Here is a 20,460-nt window from a genome sequence, read left to right on the forward strand (position 1 = left end):
ATCTTTTGCGCCTGGCTTCTTTCACTTAGCAAAACATCCACTTTGTAGCTTGTATCAGTACGTCATTCTTTTTTACTGAATAGTATCCCATTGTACCCCATCACAATTTGTTTACCTCTTCATCTGTCGATAGACACTGGAATCGTCCCCACTTCTGGCTATTATGAACATTCAGGTTACAAGTTTTTGCCTGGACATATGTTTGCATGTCTCTTGGGTAGACATTCAGAAGTCAAATGCGCTGAGTCATAGAGGAAACTTATAGTTAACTTTTTCAGAAACAGCCAAACTATTTTTCCAAAGTGGCTTCACCATTTTATATTCCCACCAGCAGAGTGTGACAGTTCCAGTGTATCCACATTCTTGGGGATATTTTAAAATCAGATTTAGATTTCTAAATGGCATGAAGCATAGTTTGAATAAAGTTTTCACTAGCCGCCCTGTGAACTGTGGAAGTCACATGGCCTCGTAATTTATTCACATTCCAAATTTCACTGACAGTTAGAAAAGAAATGATCAGAGATGTTCATTTGAAACATGCTTGAAATCAGTACCAAAATGCAATATCAAACAACCAGTTAGACCTAATGGTCACATAAAACTTGACCAAAATATTTGCCGAAGGGGAATTATCAAGGAACCAAGCACGACAAACGAGAATGTGCCTTGCACACTAAACCAAGTCTCCACAGGAACAAAATGCTAATTGTGAATCCTGCGAAGCAGCAGCAACTTACAAAAGGCAGGGACTCGCAAAGAAGGCCAGGGAACTATTTCTTTAAATCTGATGCAACTTGCATTGTATCAGGTGATGCGCTACAATAGCAGAGACCCTGCTTCCAGAAAAGAAAAGAAACAGATCCTGGCCTCTATGGGACAGTAATGCCCCTGCTGCTTTGAGAACCCCAGGTACCTTTCACAAACAAACTCACAAATTAAAGGAGGGAGTGGGCACCCAGAGATCCAGAAAGAGCTTTGGTTCAGAGACCAGAGGGACACCAAGCTCTCAAATCCCTGCCATTCACATTTTCTAATCTAGAAAACAAACCTTCTGTCTGGGGCTGGAATCTCTGTACCTCTAACATTTTACTTTGAGTGTCATACATATTTCACGGAAGGTGCACAATCCCCTCTCCACAGAGAGGCTTCCTCCTTGGGAAGGACCTTTTTTGCTCTTAGGGATGAAGACCTATGCTAATTCCCCACTAGCACTCTTCCTGGTACTATCAGTTAAGTGGAGATTTAGGTACCCAGCTGGTCAGGTTCCAAGAGATTTCCCCTGCTAATTTTCAGTCACTCAAGGAAAACAAGGAGTAACTAAGATTGAATTACCATGATTTTAAAGAAACAGTGTTCTTTCCCCCACCACTCCCCCCCCACCACCAAAATGTGTAAACTTGGGTATTTCACACTTTTACATCTGTTCTTCTCCAAAAATAAAAGCTGTTTATATTCAAGAAATTATGACTACAATACCAGTGCGAGTTCCATCTTTAAAACACTCACAGAGAGAACATACATATTGTTCTGACCAAAAGTGTGTGTGCGATGTTCTTTCCCGGAGTAGCATCTGGGTATTAAGCTTCAGGGGAGCACGGTAGAGCTTTTGCTTACTTGTCCCCATGAAAAGACAACTGAGTTCTCTCTGACTGGTGCCAGCGTTAGCAGTTTAAAGAAAAGAGAACAGAGGGGTGGCCTCTTAGGAAGAGCAAACACTTGGCTTTGACTTTATCAACCACACTTGAGTAACACACCAGCACCAGGACCATCCAAACTCAGTTTCTGGCCTCTAAAAGAGTCAGTCTTATGAGTTCAATTGGAAAACTAGAGCAACTCCAAAGCTCAAAGGGCCCTTTTACCCATGCAGATGGCTACAAAGAGGCCATGCTAAATTCACAGTTTCCTCAGAGCCTAAGATAGCACCACGACAGAAACAAAACTGTCCCAAACTTGGTCCTAGAAAGAACTTTTGGAATGACATAATTAATTCCCTGCCCCATGTAGAAAGTAACTAACATTCCTGACTAAAATGCTTGCACAGTGGGGTGCCTGGCTGGGTCAGTGGGTAGATCCTGTGACTCTTGATTTCCGGGTTGTGAATTCAAGCCCCATGTTGGGTGTAGAGATTACTTAAAAATAAAATTTTAAGGAAATAAAATAAAATAAAATAAAATAAAATAAAATAAAATGCTTGCAGTTAGCTATTACTTTAATGACATTAAGGCCTCTTCTGAGAAAGTTGGATCTGTCCTCCGATTGCAATATTACAAAAAACTCAATCATCTTTAACTAGACATTTTTTATATCCAACCTAATGATGATTATCTAATATCTCTTTTCCCTTTAAAATAGGCCTTCTTGGGGTGCCTGGGTGGCTCAGTTGTTTAAGCGTCCAACTTCAGCTCAGGTCACGATCTCTCGGTCCGTGAGTTCGAGCCCCGCGTCCGGCTCTGGGCTGATGGCCCAGAGCCTGGAGCCTGCTTCTGATTCTGTGTCTCCCTCTCTCTCTGCCCCTCCCCTGCTCATGCTCTGTCTCTCTCTGTCTCAAAAATAAATAAAACATTAAAAAAATTTTTTTAAATAGGCCTTCTATGATGGGAGTCTTTGAATTTGATTTTTTAAAAGCATCTTCCCAGCAGTAAGTATGAAATACAATTTTGATATATGCTCATTATAAAGTTGTATACAAAGTTACCTTAACAACCATAATGGTCACCAACCTCCCCCAAACAAAAAAACCATGTAGTATAAGCAGTGTGTTTATCTAAGAATTACAGATTAAAATAACAACACGGGACATCTTTGTAGATAGGTAAGAGATGTTTAGGGATTGTTACAAGGAAAGTCGGTAGGATTTCTCAGTAAGGGGATCCTTTATCTTGCTGCCTAGATTCCAAAAAGTCTATTTCATTTTTCAAGTTTCACAAAATAAACAACCCAAAGATTTCAGGCTTCAAACTAAGGTAGGGTTGAAAGAGCTGTGAATATGGATTCTTTTTTTTCAGCTTTTAGGCAAATGCCAGCACCTCCTGGGGCTTCAAACTGAATCCCCACAGGTCCAAAGGGAAAAACAGGAAATTAGCACCAAAAGGATGCTTCTTAGTCTTGGGACTGTGGCTTTCTATCCCCTGAATAAACATGCTAATAAATAAACAAAATAAAATAAAATAAATAAAATAAAATAAAATAAAATAAAATAAAATAAAATAAAATAAAAAACAGCAATGCAAAGAACAGTCCAGGATTATCGGGTGAAAGTTGTAGACTTTTGCACTTCAAGTATCTCCTGGTCTTACAAACAATTAAAATGCATATATTAGTGTGAAATATAACATTCCATATTCCTAAAAGTATGTGTCTTCTACAATTTGAAGCCATGCATCTTATGAAAACCTGGCAGTTACCTTATATAAATAAATCACTATTTTCTACTCTGCCACATTTTCAGGCAAACTCAAATTTCTGTGGATTTGCTGTTTCTCCCCCATTCATTAGACACCAAGGTCCATGAGGACAGCACTCACATGTGTCTTTGCTAACAAATTCTCAGCATGTAGCACAATGCTAGGCACATAGTAAGTATATGCTCAATTAATAGTTGTTGAATGAACGAATGCACCAGCATGAAAGACAAAAGAAAACTGTATTTTAAAAAATTAGGTCAGTGATTCCAAAACTCTAAAGTACATCAAATCACCTGGAGGGCTTCTTAATGCACAGGTTACCGGGCTCCATCCCCAGTTTCTGATCCAGGAGGCCAGAGAGGTAAAACCAAGAGATGAGCATGAGGCTACTAATTCAGGGAGCTCACTTTGAGAAACACCGTCTAGGCAGTTAACCTGTCAACCAGCTCTTAGAAAAATCACAATGCACAGGAAAACATTCACTGAAAGTCTACCAACTGCAGAATCCTCTACCGAGTAAGCCACGCAGGTACTGCTCCAAATGCTATCAAAATTGCCAACACAAGACATACGTGCAAGGGGATGATACACAGACACATGTCCAAAACAGCAAGAAATCATTAGTACAGTCAAACTAAAGATGTTTCATTTCTCCAGTGCATTTCTTTATGATGTATCCTACTGTGCAGTTTAATCTATTTTTCTCAGATGGAAATTACTAAACCGCAATGCGTAGCAGTTCTTTCTTGCACGACCCCACTTCATTTCACTTACTAATGGGAGTTTCATCTGAGGCCAGGGCAGGAAATGCAGAGAGGGAGCCCATTTTAAAGCTTATTGATGTCGTTTATACTTTAGTGTATGTAAGGAGGAGAGCAATGATCAAGACTCAGTTCTTAATGATCAGAAAGGAAGCAGAGGCATTAATAAGGTGCAAATTTAATCTAAACCGCCACCAGGTTTAACAAAAGCATACACAGAACAATCCAAGAGAATCCCAAACTCTAACTCTGACCATTGCGTAGCTTTGTAAATCATAGTTAGCATTAACTTTCAAAGGTATACGTTTCTCATGACCCTGTTCTAAATGTAAATGCATTTATATCCAGATCATAAGCAGAGAGGGTATCTAATTAGATAATGTTTGCAAGTACTTTGAAGATATTTAAAGTGCTCTATAAATGCTAATTATTATTATTATTATTATTATTATTATTATTATTTAAATACAGTTCGCAATTACTGCTTACAACCTATTCCACCCACCACACTGCCATAATTTGAATACAGGCAGCTAAAAAATGAAACAAAACAAAAAATCCTAGAAGTAGAAAAGATGAAACCATGTCCATATGAAGCTCTAGATTTTTACCAGTCATAAGTAATTTATAAGCATTTCAATTTTTTTTTAACGTTTATTTATTATTGAGAGACAGAGAGAGACAGAGCATGAGCATGGGAGGGTCAGAGGGAGGAGGAGACACAGAATCCAAAGCAGGCTCCAGGCTCTGAGCTGTCAGCACAGAGCCCGATGCGGGGCTCGAACTCCCAAACCGCAAGATCATGACCTAAGCCGAAGTTGGACATTTAACCGATTGAGCCACCCAGGCGCCCCAATTTATAAGCATTTTAAATAGAGGGCTGGGATATCAAATCTAGTAAATCTAAGCAATTGGCCTCCGCAAAACGGACAAACCCAAAGTTGTGTCAATTTTCAGAATTTCTTACTTATAAACCTAGTGGAAAGCAGATTGTGGTCCAGAACACAAGGCTCTTTATTTACCCTTCTGGCTGACAGCCGCATCTTCCATTTTCTCCACTGCAATCTTAAAATATCTACATCATTCTGAAAAAAGTATGACTCAAGATTTTGATTTTAATAATCATCAGACAGATAAAGGCTTGAGAATGGTCCTTCCTATAACATATCTTCTGACTCATCTTGCTAGCTTCTGCAATAATCACAAATTGAGTGGTCTCCCGTTCTTAAAAAATGGAAATCTTTGAGCCTGATTCCACATCTTCCAAACATACCTGTCAGATGATTTTCCAAAGAGAATGACAGATTAAATGTAAACATCCATTTTACACAGTGTACAAGAAAATTATTGCTAATCCCAAAAAGGTTCACATTTTAGGTTTTTACATTTTTAAGGCAAGAAAAAGAACAATTAACATATTCAAAGCTGACTTTGGTTCATTGAAAAACAAAATCACAAGGAAGAAATACCTTGGAAACAACACTCAAACACCGTAAGCTCACCAAAGAGAGCTTGTGCCCAAATGAAAGACTTCTGGGAAACCTGTGAACTTTAGGGAGATAATACACCAGATAATTCTGATGTATCAGAATATGACCAAATAATGACCATGGGAGTCACGATGTGCAGTGGCTTTGGAGCAGGTCGGTTGTAAGTTCCGCCATTTTGTAGCTCTATGACTTTTGGTAAATACGATGATTTTTCTAAGCCTCCTGTGTTCATTTGTGAATGCTAAACGCCTACCTCACAGAAAATTTGGAGGCAATTTGACAATACCAAGAGCTTTATGCACTTTTGTCATAAACTACACTTCTAAGAAGTTATTCTAAGGACACAGAGATGTACACAAAGACTTACGTATATTTATTGAAGCATTATTTACAAGACTTGAAAAGTTAGAAATAACCAGAAGCTTCATCAATAGGAATTGTTTAAATATTATCATTCATCCTCACGACAAAATGGTAAGCAGTCATTAAAAACATATGGTTAGAAATTTGAACACTAAATACTTAAAGAAATTTTAACATACTAATTTCTTTCTCTTTTTTTTTAATTTGAGAGAGAGAGAGAGAGAATGCACGAGGGGGAGGGGCAAAGTGACAGAGAGAGAGAGAGAGAGAGAGAGAGAGAGAGAAAGAAAGAAAGAGAGAGAGAGAATATCTCAAGCAGAGTCCATACTCAGTGCAGAGCCTGACTCAGGGCTCAGTCCCAGGACCCAGGGATCATGACCTGAGCCAAAATCAAGATGCTCAACTGACTGAGCCACCCAGGTGCCCCAGTTACATACTAATTTCTAAGCATGATAATAGGATTGTGGTTATGTATTTTTAAGAGTGTTTATCTTTTACAGATGCATACTGAAATATTACAAATGAAATGATATGATGTTTGAAAATAATACGGGGAGGAAGTGGACGGAGGTGTAGACAAAACAAGATTGGACACGAATGGATAATTGTTAAGTCGGGGCCTCATTCTACTATTCTATTTTAAATATCAAGGTATTTATTTATTTTTTTATTCAGATTAAATTCATACTCCATAAAAATTCACCCTTTTGAAGTGCACAAATGATTTTTTAATATGTTCACAGAGCTGAACAACCATCACCGTGGTCTAATTTTAAGACATTAGCAGGCATTCTCCACTTCTGCTCAAGCTGCAGAAATCCACTTTTCTTCTCTATAGGTTTGACTCTAGATAAATGGAATCCTATACTATGTGGCCTTTTGTGTGTGGCTTCTTTCACTAGCATAATGTTCATCCATGTTGTAGCATGTATCAAAACTTTCTTTTATTGATGAATAATATTCCATTGTATGGATATACTACATTCTATTTATTCACCCATCAATTCATGGACATTTGGGTTGTTTCCACTCTTTTAAAAAAAATTAATGTTTATTCATTTTTCAGAAACAGAGAGTGATGGGGGGAGGGACAGAGAGAGAGGGAGACACAGAATCCAAAGTAGGCTCCAGGGTCTGAGCTGTCAACACAGAGCCTGACTTGGGGCTTGAATCCATGAACCGTGAGATCATGACCTGAGCTGAAGTTGGACACTTAACCCACTGAGTCACCCAGGCACCCTGGGGTTGTTTTCACTTTTTGGCTAGTATGAATAATGATGCTACAAACAGGGGTACCTGGGTGGCTCAGTTGGTTAAGCATCTGACTCTTGTTTTCAGCTCAGGTCATGGTCTCAAGGTTAGTGAGTTCAAGCCCCACATCTGGCTCTGTGGTGCAGAGCCTGCTTGGGATTCTCTCTGTCTGCCCCTCCTCCACACCCATGCACATTCTCTCTCGCTCTCTCTCTCAAAATAAATAAACTTAAAAATATAAAAACATAAAAAATAAATTTTGAAAAATGCTACAAACATTTGTGTACAAGTTTTTGTTTGGATATACGTTTTCAATTCTCTTGGGTATATATACCTAGGAGTGGAATTGCTGGGTTACATGGTAACTCTATTATTCAACATTCTGAGGAACTGCCAACCTCTTTTACAAAGTGGCTGTAATGTATAAGCATTCCAATATTCCTTCCAATTTTATGTAACTTTAAAATCCCCCCATGACAAAGAATTTTTAAAATTATGTTATAGAAAAACATTAACAACATGCAAAAAGGGTGATTGTTAAGTTTAAAACACAGGTTGCAGGGGCACCTGGCTGGCTCAGTCAGTAGGGTATGTGACTCTTGATCTTGATGCCATTATTCCGAGCCCCACATTGGGTATAGAGTTGACTTTAAAAACCAATAAATAGATAGTGGGTGATAGGCATTGAGGAGGGCACCTGTTGGGATGAGCACTAGGTGTTGTATGGAAACCAATTTGACCATAAATTATATTTAATATAAAAAAAATAATAAAATAAATAAATAGAAACAAACAAATAAATAAAAGCAGCAAACAAGTGAAAACACATTTTAAAAAAACAGCTTGCAGATAATATAGACAACATGATCTTAATTTTTAAAGCTATCCACTTAGCTATGCACAGAAAAGAACTACTAAGCCATATACCGAAAGGAGCCCTGGAGCCCCAAAGGTAATCCTGGTGGGGAGGCTTAAGAAAAATCAAATATATGCACTGCCTTCGTGAAGTTTACTATCTAGTAGTGGATATAATCCAGGTCAGAAAGTTCTGAGTGTGAGGTCAGTTCTGAAAGGGTTTACAAGTGGAATGGATAACTTCTTTCTGAGAGAAATCGAGGAAATTTGGTGGAAAAGGTGGCATTTGAATGTTTACTGTTAAGGTAGTAGATACAGAAAAGGAATACAGTAAAACCTTGGGTTGTGAGCATAATTCATTCCAGAAACATGCTTGTAATCCAAAGCACTCGTATATCAAAGCAAATTTCAAGAACCATTGGCTCAGTTGTGGTCATGTGACATTCGGCATCTCCTACCAAGTACTACAAGACACCGCTCGTTTACCAAGTTATAAAATTTATTTGAAATGTTTGCTTGTCTTGTGGAACACTTGCAGCACAAGTTACTGATGCTCCGAGGTTTTACAGTATAAGGTACAGCACCCCCTAAAGAGCATCCATGGGGAGAAGGAAGCTGTTCTCTGAGGCAGGAGTAAAGCATCGGTCATCAGAATTGCAGCGCATGGTGGGAGGCCCAGCTGAATTATAGCTGGTCTTACTGCTACACTAAAGAGTTTAGTCTTTGGTCTGTAGACTGTGAGGAGTCAGGGAAGGTCGTGAATAAGAAATACCCAGACTGAAAATGTGCTGTTCGAAGAGTAATGTCACTGCAGTGTACATAGAGACTAGTCAGGAGAAGGCTGATGGTAGACGCAGGAGGCAAGTCTCGTCATGGATGCTGCCCAGGGCACAGTCACCTCAGTGGTTGTAGGGAGGAAAGGAGCAAAAGGCCTTATGCAATGGATAGCAAGGAAAGATGGTTAAGATTGGGGTGAAATAAAATGTGTTTTGAGAATTTCAAGGCACCCCCTTGAGACAACTGGAGAACAGCCGAGGCATGTAAAAAGCAGAAAGCGAATCATCTTTCTCTAGAGGGAAATAAACTTCCAACCAGAATGAAAGAAATTACAAGCGGAATTCATCCAACATTTTCTATTTAAGTCCTCCCTCTCTCTCCTCTAGGAACCTTATATTTATATGAGCAGAATAACATTTCATTCAAAAAATATCACCCAGATTTTCTTGGAATTCTCAGCACACTGCTAGTTCAGGCCCTGTTCTCAGACAGCTACTTCCCCCACAGATATGGTAGAACCAATTTGACATAAAAGCAACTTTCAGACACAAATTATCCCAAATTCTCTCAGAAACACAGACTCAGAGACTGGTTGTGCTCAGCTGGGCATGGTGGCCATGATTCAATCACAGTAGCTCAAAACTGGGTGGACTGGAGAACTGTACCCCTGAAGAAAGGAACGGTGTAGGACAACAAGGACATGAAGACTAATACCAAGGCAGAAACACAGGAAGACTCAAAATTACAAGGTTTCAAAGAGCCTTACAGGTAAGGCAGTGGGAAATGTGATATTTTCATGAAGGAAAAATGTTAGGTGTTCTTTTTTTTTTTTTTAAATTTTTTTTTTTTCAATGTTTTTTATTTATTTTTTGGGACAGAGAGAGACAGAGCATGAACGGGGGAGGGGCAGAGAGAGAGGGAGACACAGAATGGGAAACAGGCTCCAGGCTCCGAGCCATCAGCCCAGAGCCTGACGCGGGGCTCAAACTCACGGACCGCGAGATCGTGACCTGGCTGAAGTCGGACGCTTAACCGACTGCGCCACCCAGGCGCCCCAAGGTGTTCTTTCATCAACAAAATATTCCATGACTTCCTAAGTGGACAATTAGGCAAACAGCAAACCATGACTTATGTTAGCTTTTTTACTAAGATTCAGAACACTGAAAATGATTACGCATATTTCTCTGATGTTCTGATAACTCCCACTACACCCTGTTCTATTATGAGGCAATGTCATGGCAAAGAAAACACCTGTTTAATATCTCTAAAAAACAGCAAATATATCTAATTAAAAAACTACTCTGCTGTTATTGTTTTCGAGACACTGTTATCTTATCAATTCTTTCAACTTTGCTAAACTCTCATTTAAGACCAAATTTAACTAAGTGCTCTGGGATAAGGAATTAATAATGTTTCAAGATTTCCTTAATCCCCATGAGACCTCTGACCAGGTTTTAAATACTGGACTAGTATTGTATCATTTCAGGTGGCCACTCCCCTCCCAAATACACAAACTTTGAAAAGGCACATGCAAGGGGTGCCTGGATGTCTCAGTTGGTGGAGAGACTGACTCCGATTCAGGTCATGATCTCGCAGTTCATTGGTTCGAGTCCTGCGCCAGGCTCTGTGCTGACAGCTCAGAGCCTAGAGCCTGCTTCAGATTCTGTGTCTCCCTCTCTCTCTACCCCTCCCCTGCTCATACACACACTCTCAATCTCTCAGAAATAAATAAACATTAAAAAATTAAAAAAAGAAAGTAAAGACACAGACATAATAAATGTGGCTTTATTTAAACAATGTTTAATCCACAAAGAAGGGAAAAAGTTAAAAAAAGAAAAAAAAAGAAGAAAGTTTTAATGAATAATGCTGATACCTGGTACTGGTTTAGAAATACACCAGGGGCACCTGGCTGGCTCAGTCCTTAGGGCATGTGACTCTTGATCTCAGGATTGTGAGTTTGAGCCCCATATCTGGTGTAGAGATTACTTAAAACTAAAATCTTAAAAAAAAAAAAAAAAAAAAAAAAAAAAGTAGTGAATGCTGATACTGGGGCAAAGGTCAACCCAGGCCAGCAGAGAAACATATAAGGTAATGTTGACACATATAAAGGAAAAGGTACTTTTAAAAGATGCAGGACCTTCTGATATCTTTTTCTCAGAGCCATTTTCAATTAGGTGCAATCACTGAGATGAAATGTTGGTAGAATCAAGTTTCCTATAAAATTCTATTTAATCATGGAATAGTATATTTGTGTAGAGCATTACATTACGGTTTTATTTTCAAAAAAAGCATTGCCATAAATACTTTGATTGTTAAAACCAGCATATGAGAAAGGCAAGCAGTTGAAATCATTCCCATTTTTAAATTAATTATGGTTCCAGGACTTACCCAGAGTCACAGAACCAATAAGACATGGACATAGAATGCAGTACTCACTCTACTCCATTCACCAACTCATTCATGTATTCACCTGTTTATGTAACTAACTGCAATGACAGATTCAAAAATGGGCAAGGCATAACCTCTGGCCTCATGGAGCCCACAGTTTATTAAGCTGGCAGAAGAACATCCCAATGCCATTTATAACACAAGAACAAAAAGTGCAGTGGGAAAGATGCATGTGAGTCTTCCAGATGAGGTCAGTTCTTAAATCTATAGGTCTTAACAGACAAAGAAATAGCTAGGCCTGGAAGGCAGTGAGGGGCAGGGGGAAAGACAAGCAGAGGTCATCTAATTCTGTTCAAATAGAAAACTGAGTGTGAGTCCTGGCAGAAACATAGTGTATGAAGTCAGCAGAGGCCAATCTTGGCCTTGAACGCCTTCCTCTGTGGGCCAAACTAAGGACAGCCAAGGTGCTCAGACTCAGATATATGCTAATCTTCAAAAAGCTTTCTGGCTGATCTCACCTCATATGTAATAAAGCCTACTGGTGGCAAATTTCATTTCTTTTAATACTGTGATGTCTTGAAGGGAGAATGACTCAAGCCATGAGTTTGAATGAGTAGATTGTTTTCTGTAGCCTATGTATGTATACACATATTGCATACACCCACATGGATAGTTTATAACCATAACACTTTATATATGAGTATCCACATAGATTATGCAAAACATACATAAAATTCTACAAACCTCACATGGAGAGACATCTGAATAATGTGTGTATCTAGACTGACCCCATGGGAGATATTCAGATGGAGACGGGTTACAGAGAGAGGGTACTATGCAGGACAACCATCTGTCCTAGATGATTCAGTCATTTGCCAGCAGAGGAAGAATTGAAGGGGGGGGGGGTTACAAAATGAATTCTAAAGGTATCTTAATGCTCCACGGTTTTATGTATTATGAGTTTACCTGCATGAAGCAGTTTCTTTATTCTCGATAAATAAAATTCCATGACTCCGGTGAAATAATTCCTCTCTGCCATTTTTTTGTGCTCAGGCAGAAAGTGTATTATTGATTTCTGATTCAGCCACAGACAATGTGACTTAGAGAAAGGAGCACTGAATGAGAAGTCAGGAAACCTACATTCTCTCCCCAAACCACCATTTTCCCCTCCCTCACCCCCACCCCAGCAGAGAGGGGGCTGTGTGACCTTGGGCAATGACTACAGTCTCTGTGCTTCAGCTTGGTATTAAATGAAAGGAGTGGGTAGGTGTTCTCTAATTCTCTTCCAGCTCTTAATCTATGAAACCATCCCCCTCCCCTAACACTTAGTTTATCTCCAGAGCTCTAAAAATCAAGACTAATAAAAGTGGATTCAGATCATCTCTTTTTCAGCCAAAGAAGATCCTGTTTTATCTTATTTTTTAAAACCATCCAAATCTTGCATAATTCAAATGATCAGTGCTGTCACTGGTTGCTCTGGTTTAAATTATGCATTGTTGCTATTTGGGGAGAATGTAGACTAGGTCCAGTCTGGGATCACTGGCTGAGAACAATAAGCCCCCAAAGTGAGAAGGATAAAGGCCTCTCCAGACAGGATCTGCTTTTAATGCACGGAGCTCAGGGTTTACAAAAAGAGCATTGATTGTGTACATTAAAGAGCCACCGAAACAGCAAGGGATTGGTAAGGCTGCAGCAAATTCTCCTAGATGCCACTGACCTTGGCTGCATTTCAGGGGTCAGGCATTCCCCATAAGGTTCTCAGCAGGCTGGCTTTCCTGAGGGGTTAGGAACAAATGAGACCTCTCATCCAGATAAACCCACCTCTCCTAATTTGAGAAGACAGAAATTATCTGCCCTCTGATTTGTGGAGATCACCTGTGTAGTCTTTGGACTCAACAGCCAGCCTACACACCTCACCCCCTACAAGGCGGGTCCTACACAGCCCGGGTGCAATTGTCTCCACATCAGCATGTAAGTCCTCTAGCCAGCAGTACCCATCTCTAGAGCTGGCCTTAGCCCTCCCTCATTCCACACCTCCTACAGGCAGAAATACAGGGGCAAAGCACTAAGCCCAGGCCACAAAGAGCAATTTCAGGGAATCCTGCAAAGATATCTTTTCAAAATACAGATCTCTGGAGCACAGGCCTCCCATGTGTGAATCACACTCCAGGCAGGCCGGTGAGCCCTCGTGGTTCCTTACAAGCCTGCAGGCTCTGTGTGCTCGTATCTCAGAAAACCTTCCCCAGAAAAAGCCCACAAGGGACACCTCTGACCAAGCCCAACTTAAAAATCGCATCAGAGCCCTTTCCATTAGAGGAGCAGTGTTGAGATTCTAGCTCAGGAAAACCACAAGCCTTGCCCATTGTTCAGATTCCTTCCCCATACCCCCCACCCCACCCCCTACTGGGCTTTTGCCACTTTCCCCTACCCGGTAGTCTGGGCCATCCATCCACCTGATTAACCCGCTGGCAGTAACTCCCAGTGCAGAAAGTAGGGCAAATGAACATGCACAGTCTGTAAAGCAGGAAATCACAGACTTAGCCAAAGCACCCACCCGGTTACCAACCCCCACCCCCAGCTGCCCAGGGGGCAGCGGTTTCTGAATGTGGCATTTCTGTGCCAGGAAATAGACAGCTTACTGTAATATCACATGAATGAGCTTTTGCTGCCCAACTATCAAAAAAGCTATTTGAAATGGCATCTCTGTTCCTTCTCAACCCCTGGACGGCCTTGCAGAAACCCTCACCTCTTGGAAGAATTAAGAAAGGGAAGGGAAGTTAAAAAGAGGATTCATGAGACTAAATAAAAAGTACCACTTTGACAGTAAAGGTAGCTCTTTAAAATAACTGTAGAGAAGGAGGTACTGTCAGGAGAAGTAATGAAGATTCAGGTCTGTAATCCCAAGATTTAGCATCAGTCTAACAATGTATGCCTCAGGAGGGCGTGTGAACTTCCAAGCTTCACCCATCCTGTGTGTCTGTGTTGAGACCCACCATCAATTCTATCTCACCATCCTCCATGCTTCAAGTATACATGCTGTGGCTTTTTTTTTTTTTTTTATTCTTGGTTCAGGAGAGGAAGAAGCCATCCTTAATTGGTGTCCAATCCTCATCCCCCTCTGCTGCCGCCACCCACACCCCTCACCTCCTTTTCCGCAGGCAGCATCTAATTAAAATGGCAAGAAAGCTCTGCCCCCTTCCCCGATAGAGTATGTTGGGATTCAGAGGTGGGGGTGGGGAGGCGTCGAGGCTACACTGGGATTCCTGGTATTCTGATCTCAAAACAACAGCAAAATGGATTCTATAGCAGTGATGTCTTAGTCAATACAATGAAAAGGCGTCTGAGGCGATTCACGCGAAGGTAAACGCAAACCAGTGGGCCTGGAGGGACGTAGATGCTGTCTACAAAGGACTGGCCGCGCGCGCGCGCGAACACACACACACACACACACACACACACACACATCCACACACACACACATCCACACACACACACACACACACACACACACACTCACGGGAGTTCCGGTCTGACTGGGGGAAAGCAGAGAACACATCCTTCCACCTGCTTAAGTTCAACCATAAAACTGAAATGTCAGAGCCACAAAGTCAGAAAGCACAGGCAGGTCTAAGTTAAACCATAAATAAAGGTGACTGGCAGACTGGCATTGAAGAGAGCGCGGAGAGGGAGTCGGGGCTCAGAAGGCGGAAAGGGGCTAGAGGAGGCAGTTGCCATCTACAAGACCAGCACAGCAATAGCTGTCCCCGTGGAGCGGCAGGTTCGGCTTCGTGGGGACAGTCAGGCTCACAATGTCATCTTGCAGGTAGCTGGGAAAAGTGAGTGGCCAGTGCTTCTATTCACGCTGCTGTTACTCTCTTTGCAGAAAGGGGCAGTGGGGTCTCGCGCCTTGGCACCAGATGACCGTCTGGGGCTTGTGTGCACACACCACGCGCGCGCGCGCGCACACACACACACACACACACACACACACACGAGCCTTTCATTTTAAGGCTCTTACGCTGGTCTAAGATGAAACTGGCATTAGCTCCACTGGTTCTCTGGGGAGCTTCGGCCACAACCAAAGGAGGACACGTAGTGCACAGCTTTGAGAGGAGACTTAGCCAAGAGCACCTCGGCGGACCCCGAATCAAAACCAGAAGCCAGGTTCTCTCCGCGTTGCATTCTCCCTCTGCCCAGTAGCCCCCGCCCGGGTTCACGCACCGAGCCCGTTCACCCCGAAACAAACCGCTGGGAAGAAATCAGAAAACATGTTCTACTCACCCTCAGAGCCGAGAGATCGATTTCATCCAGGCTACGAGCCGGGGAGTCGCTCGCCATGTCTACTTCTTCGCGGGAGAAATGGTCCAAAACCACCCTGAAGCTTCTCCCTTGGAAATTCCACCTTGGTCTATTTTACTCGCGTCCTCATGCGGGTGTCGCGCCAGAGGCCCCGGGCCCAGCCTCCCTAGCCCACCCCGGCCCCACAGCACCCGATCCCGATCCCCCGAGCGTCGGTCCTCCGGGTCAGGGAGCCCAACCTGCGCTGATCTCCAAGCCCGGAGCCGCGGTGCGTGTGGGCTGCGCGCCCTGCTCAGCTAAGGGCGCTGGGGCTGCGTGGGTGTATTTAAATGGGACATGCTTCTTTGCTTGTGCGTGGATGGCGGCTGCATTGGCTGTTATAATGAGACACATCAACTCCTCCACTCTGCTGGGGGGTGGGGGTGGAGAACCACACAGAACTGTCTATCACCGCTTCCTGGGAGGAGTAAAGGGGGGGGGGGGAGGTGGAAGGCGGAGGAGGCGTGGTCTCCGACTGGGGAGAGGCCGCGCTTCCTGACCCGGTCCCTCTGCACCAGCGTGGTTGGGGGAAGGGCGCGCACCCTTTCCGCCCAAGCTTTTGTAGGCTAATCTGGATGGATCTGAAAAGCTGTTCCTGGCCCCTGCCGTGTTTATCGTAGGGGCAAAGGGGCTTTATTTTGTGTGTCCAATTCGTGCACTGCAGCACAATGGCCCTCAATCGCATTGGGGGGGGGGGGGGTTCGGTTCGGTTCAAATGCTCTAGCGCTGAAAAAATCCAGAAGGAAAAAAAAAAAAAAAAAGAGTGACGGCCTCCCTCCCCCATTAATTATTTGTGGGGCTGGAGTAACGCGGGCTGGTGCAACCGGTGCATATAAGGACTTGTGTGCAGGGAAGGGGATCCGCCTCCAGGCGCGGAACGAATGGGGGAGAAGCGCACTCATACCCTGCGCTCCAGCGATTTGCAATGGGGGCGGGTGGGTCAGCCAGCGACCCCCGGGATCCCGGAAGGCGGGTCTCGAGGGCCGGTCACTCGCGGGTCAAGGGCTAGGAAGGTTTACCAGAAGCGGGAAAACGGACATCTGAGTTCCTTGTTGGCATCGCCACACCCAGGACTTGCCCGTACCGCAATTCCCCACGGAAACGACCGAATTGAAACGAGAAGCTTTTTCTCTGGGTGCAAGAGCTGAATGCTTCAGGTAACTCCAAAGGGAACACGGGGTAAGGCAGCACTCGCCGCCTCAGGACGCTGCATTTCCCTTTCAGGCAGCGTTTTCGTGGCTGACCTACTCAGACTGATGGAGAAAGTTTATCTGGTGGGTGAGATGTAACATACAAAATGCACCGGGTGAGAGCGATTTCGCTCCACCCGCTTTCTCATTTCAAGGCTGAACGTTTACAGTGGTAAACATGATATTCCGTAATCAAAAGTATGAAGTCACTTCCCCCAGCCCCCCTACCCGCCCCCCCTTCCCCTCCAGCTTTGGCCACGCGAAATACATGGGAAGAAAAGCTAAATTTGAACTTTCCCCCCAAATACAGCAGTATCTGCACGTCTGTTAAAATGGGAGTTTACATCTAGCCAAGTGCAGTGAGGGCTTCTTAATCCTGTGGTGTGAATGTCAGTTTCAGAAAAGGACTTTTGAATGAATGAACGGAAGCCAATGCAGTTAGTTCATCAGGACTGCAGACACTGGAAGACTTAGAAACAGCATTCGGTTTGCGCCCTGCTTTTTGTTGTTGTTAACATTATTGTACTTATCTGTATGCACTGGGGATCATGAAACTGAAGAATTGTTCTAACATCTCAATGGCCACACAGTTACTTAGGAGATTTGCCCTTAAAATGTCAAACGTTTAATCATGTTATATTCAGAACGCTCGATTTGACCTATCATTTTCTAATAAGATCGTCCAGCTTAAGACAGTAAATAAGGTGCAGCAAGCCACCAAGGCATGTAGAAACGACATAAAAAACCTACCATTTCCCATCATGGTCCTTATTTTTCCCTTCTCTGTCCCTTTTTTACCCTTAATCTACATGACAAAGTAATGTATTTCTTTCTCATGTTGAAAGAAATCATTAATTTAAGATCAGGTATTTAGATCTGTGAACATAACTATTTTTAAAACTCCAGACATAGGAAAAATGAGATAAAAATTTTTTTTCATGGATAACCTTCATTTTATACCCCAGATTTTTATCTGAAACATCACAGATGGATGAATGGTCTCTTCCACCTTAGTAAGCTGTTCAGGCCATGAGGATGCCGTGAAACGCACTAAATTCCACCCTTGGATTTAGAATTGGAAGACTATATGTTCAATCCAGTGATGGGGGAGGGCTTCCTGGATGCTGACTGGTTGAGCTGAGAGTCAGGTGGAGGTGTGTGTGTGTGGGGGGGGGGGGGGGAATGGGGTGGTGATGGATGCAGGAAATACCATAAAAGGAAAGGTTGCAATAGCCAGGCCACCTTCAGCTAGTAAGGGAAGGAGCAAACTCCAGGCTGTTTGTGCTGGAGGCTAGGTAGTAGTGGTGACTGGACTGAGAAGGGAAGCAAAGGTCAGATCAGGTAGCGCTCTGCATGTCCCATTAAGGAACTTGGACTTTATCCTTTAGGTCAAGTGTGTATCAAATTTCAGCCATTCCAATACAAACCCCTATTTTTTTGCCGTGTCTGTGAACCCCCCATACTATTTATTATCTGCTTAATATTTTTCTCTAAATCCATACTTTTCTTTTTTTCTTATTTAATTTAAAAGGAAACATAAATGACTACTATAAATGGAAAGCTAGCAATACTTGCTAAAAAATAAAAGAAAACCATCAAAATAAATACAATGGAAAATAAATATTACTTAATTCTAGCTATCATTGCCTGCTCCAGGCTTCTAGCCTAGGGCCTGCTCTTCCTTTGTTAAAAAGAGGAGTTAATAAATGCCAGAAAAGGCATTCAAAATTTGACCGAAGTGAGATTTTTCCTCTTCATGTAATCTGAAGGATTGAAAGAACTGATATCATTTATGTTCAATTTGAAAGCCTGTAAAACAATACAATATGCTGTTTATGTCTGTAAATGTATAGCCAATTATAAAAAGCATGGGCATAGGCTGGAAGGACACAGATCAACTTCAGGACAGTGACAAGGGAGAAGTGGAATGGGAAGGTACAAAGGAGGATCCAACAATAAGACCTAATTTATTAAAAAGAAAAAAAGATCTCTAGCAAATATTGCTAAATGTTTGGAATTGTTAGATCTGAATAGTTACTAATTCATATTTATTATATTGTTCTCTGGATCTTTTTGTATATTTAAAATTTTTTTTATATTTTAAAAATATTTATAAAAAAAGAGAGAATCCTCTATTAGATTCAATGTTATTTAATGCCATATCCATGCTCCAACTAAAATAAACACTGGAAATCAGTAACACAGCTTGTGGAACTTTTAAAAGCATACTCTGTATATCTTCTGTTACCACAAATCCCTAGATATAACAGAAAATATATTTTAAAAAATTCATTAGAGTTCTAGAAGACAATAAAGACAGTATCAGTGGTCTAGCAATTCAGAGGACTTCCTAGATTATATAAAGCAAATAGGATTTGATTGCCAGTAGATCTGTAAACCAAAACTGTACAGGGTAGGACCAGGGTGAGAGCTGGGAAGGCTTCAAGCTCAGAGGCAATGGCTACAAGGAACTGGGACTTTCATCACGGTAACTAAACCCATTAATCCATTCTTTCATTCATTCCATAAACATATAAATCATTTACTGTGCCAGTCACAATACCAAGTCCTGAAGATTTGCTTTCACAGAGGCAAATAATAAAATTGTAAATAATCCATTACTAACATTATTTTAGATGGTGATAAGTGATATGAAGAAAATCAAGCAAGATCATGAGAATCAGCAGGTACACATGTCCACCCCCAGCGCTGACACATGCTCTCCATAAGTATAGGTGCTTGGGCCAAGGAGACCAGGTATCACCCCAAGGAGCTGCTCACCGATTGCCAGGAGAAAGGAGACCACACACACGCATACACACAGAAGGTGAAGTACCCGCATCCCCCGCGCTGCAAGACATTTGCTGCCCCACTTTCCACCCCAGTCAGCAAAGCAAGCACTCAGAATATAGAACTGGTACCACAGATAGGCAAATGAGATTTTCAAACACTAAGATGAGTAGACAGCCCTGAATCACCAATCATTTCTAAAAATCTATTACTTTGAAAGAGAAGAACCAACTCCAATCAACAAACAGTTTGAAAACCCAAAGTTACTGTTAAAAATGAGCTTTATAACATATATGTTTTATCCTCAAAAAATAATACAGGATCTTACAGTCATAAAACAACCAAGTTATTATGCAAACAAACCAGTTAGATGAATAATTAGTATATTAATTGAAATTTTTAAAATGAATATATAGATTGAACAATAGAAAGTAATACTATGCTGCAGATACTCCTTTAAGCATTCATGCATTAACATATTTAATCTTTATAATCTTCCAAAGTAGGCAATAATATTAGCATATTCACTTTCCATATGAGTAAACTGAAGACTTAAAAGTTTAATTAACGTACTCAAGGCAACACAGTAATAAATGACTGAACCAGGATTTGAACTCAAGCTCTTAATCATCATGCTATACTGACTCAAGCTGAACTGAAGAGTGAATTTGTTATCTAGAAGATTGGGCCCAGTTTGATCCCAAATTGCAGAAGAAAGTATGTAGCAACAGAGTAAGAATTTAAGTAATATGGAGCATAAATCCAGAAGTTCCAACCTTCATCTGATAGGAGATCTAGAGAATAGATAGGAGGGAATACTCAGAGAAATAATAGAAAATGGTCCCGTATCTTC

General features: G+C 41.7%; 1 protein-coding gene across 9 annotated transcripts in view; it reads right to left on the bottom strand.

Annotated features, from left to right (window-relative positions):
* TNIK (TRAF2 and NCK interacting kinase) overlaps positions 1–15,852 on the bottom strand; it is a 399,936-nt gene extending 384,084 nt beyond the window's left edge. For all 9 annotated transcript variants that reach the window (XM_058732385.1, XM_058732383.1, XM_058732381.1 and 6 more), the window contains exon 1: positions 15,571–15,852. In XM_058732385.1, the coding sequence (XP_058588368.1) occupies positions 15,571–15,627 (57 nt within the window). In that variant the 5' untranslated portion in view covers positions 15,628–15,852. The remainder of the gene's footprint in view (positions 1–15,570) is intronic.
* Positions 15,853–20,460: the final 4,608 nt, after the last annotated feature.

The sequence above is a fragment of the Neofelis nebulosa genome, chromosome 5 (assembly GCF_028018385.1).
Source record: "Neofelis nebulosa isolate mNeoNeb1 chromosome 5, mNeoNeb1.pri, whole genome shotgun sequence".
NCBI lineage: Eukaryota > Metazoa > Chordata > Mammalia > Carnivora > Felidae > Neofelis > Neofelis nebulosa.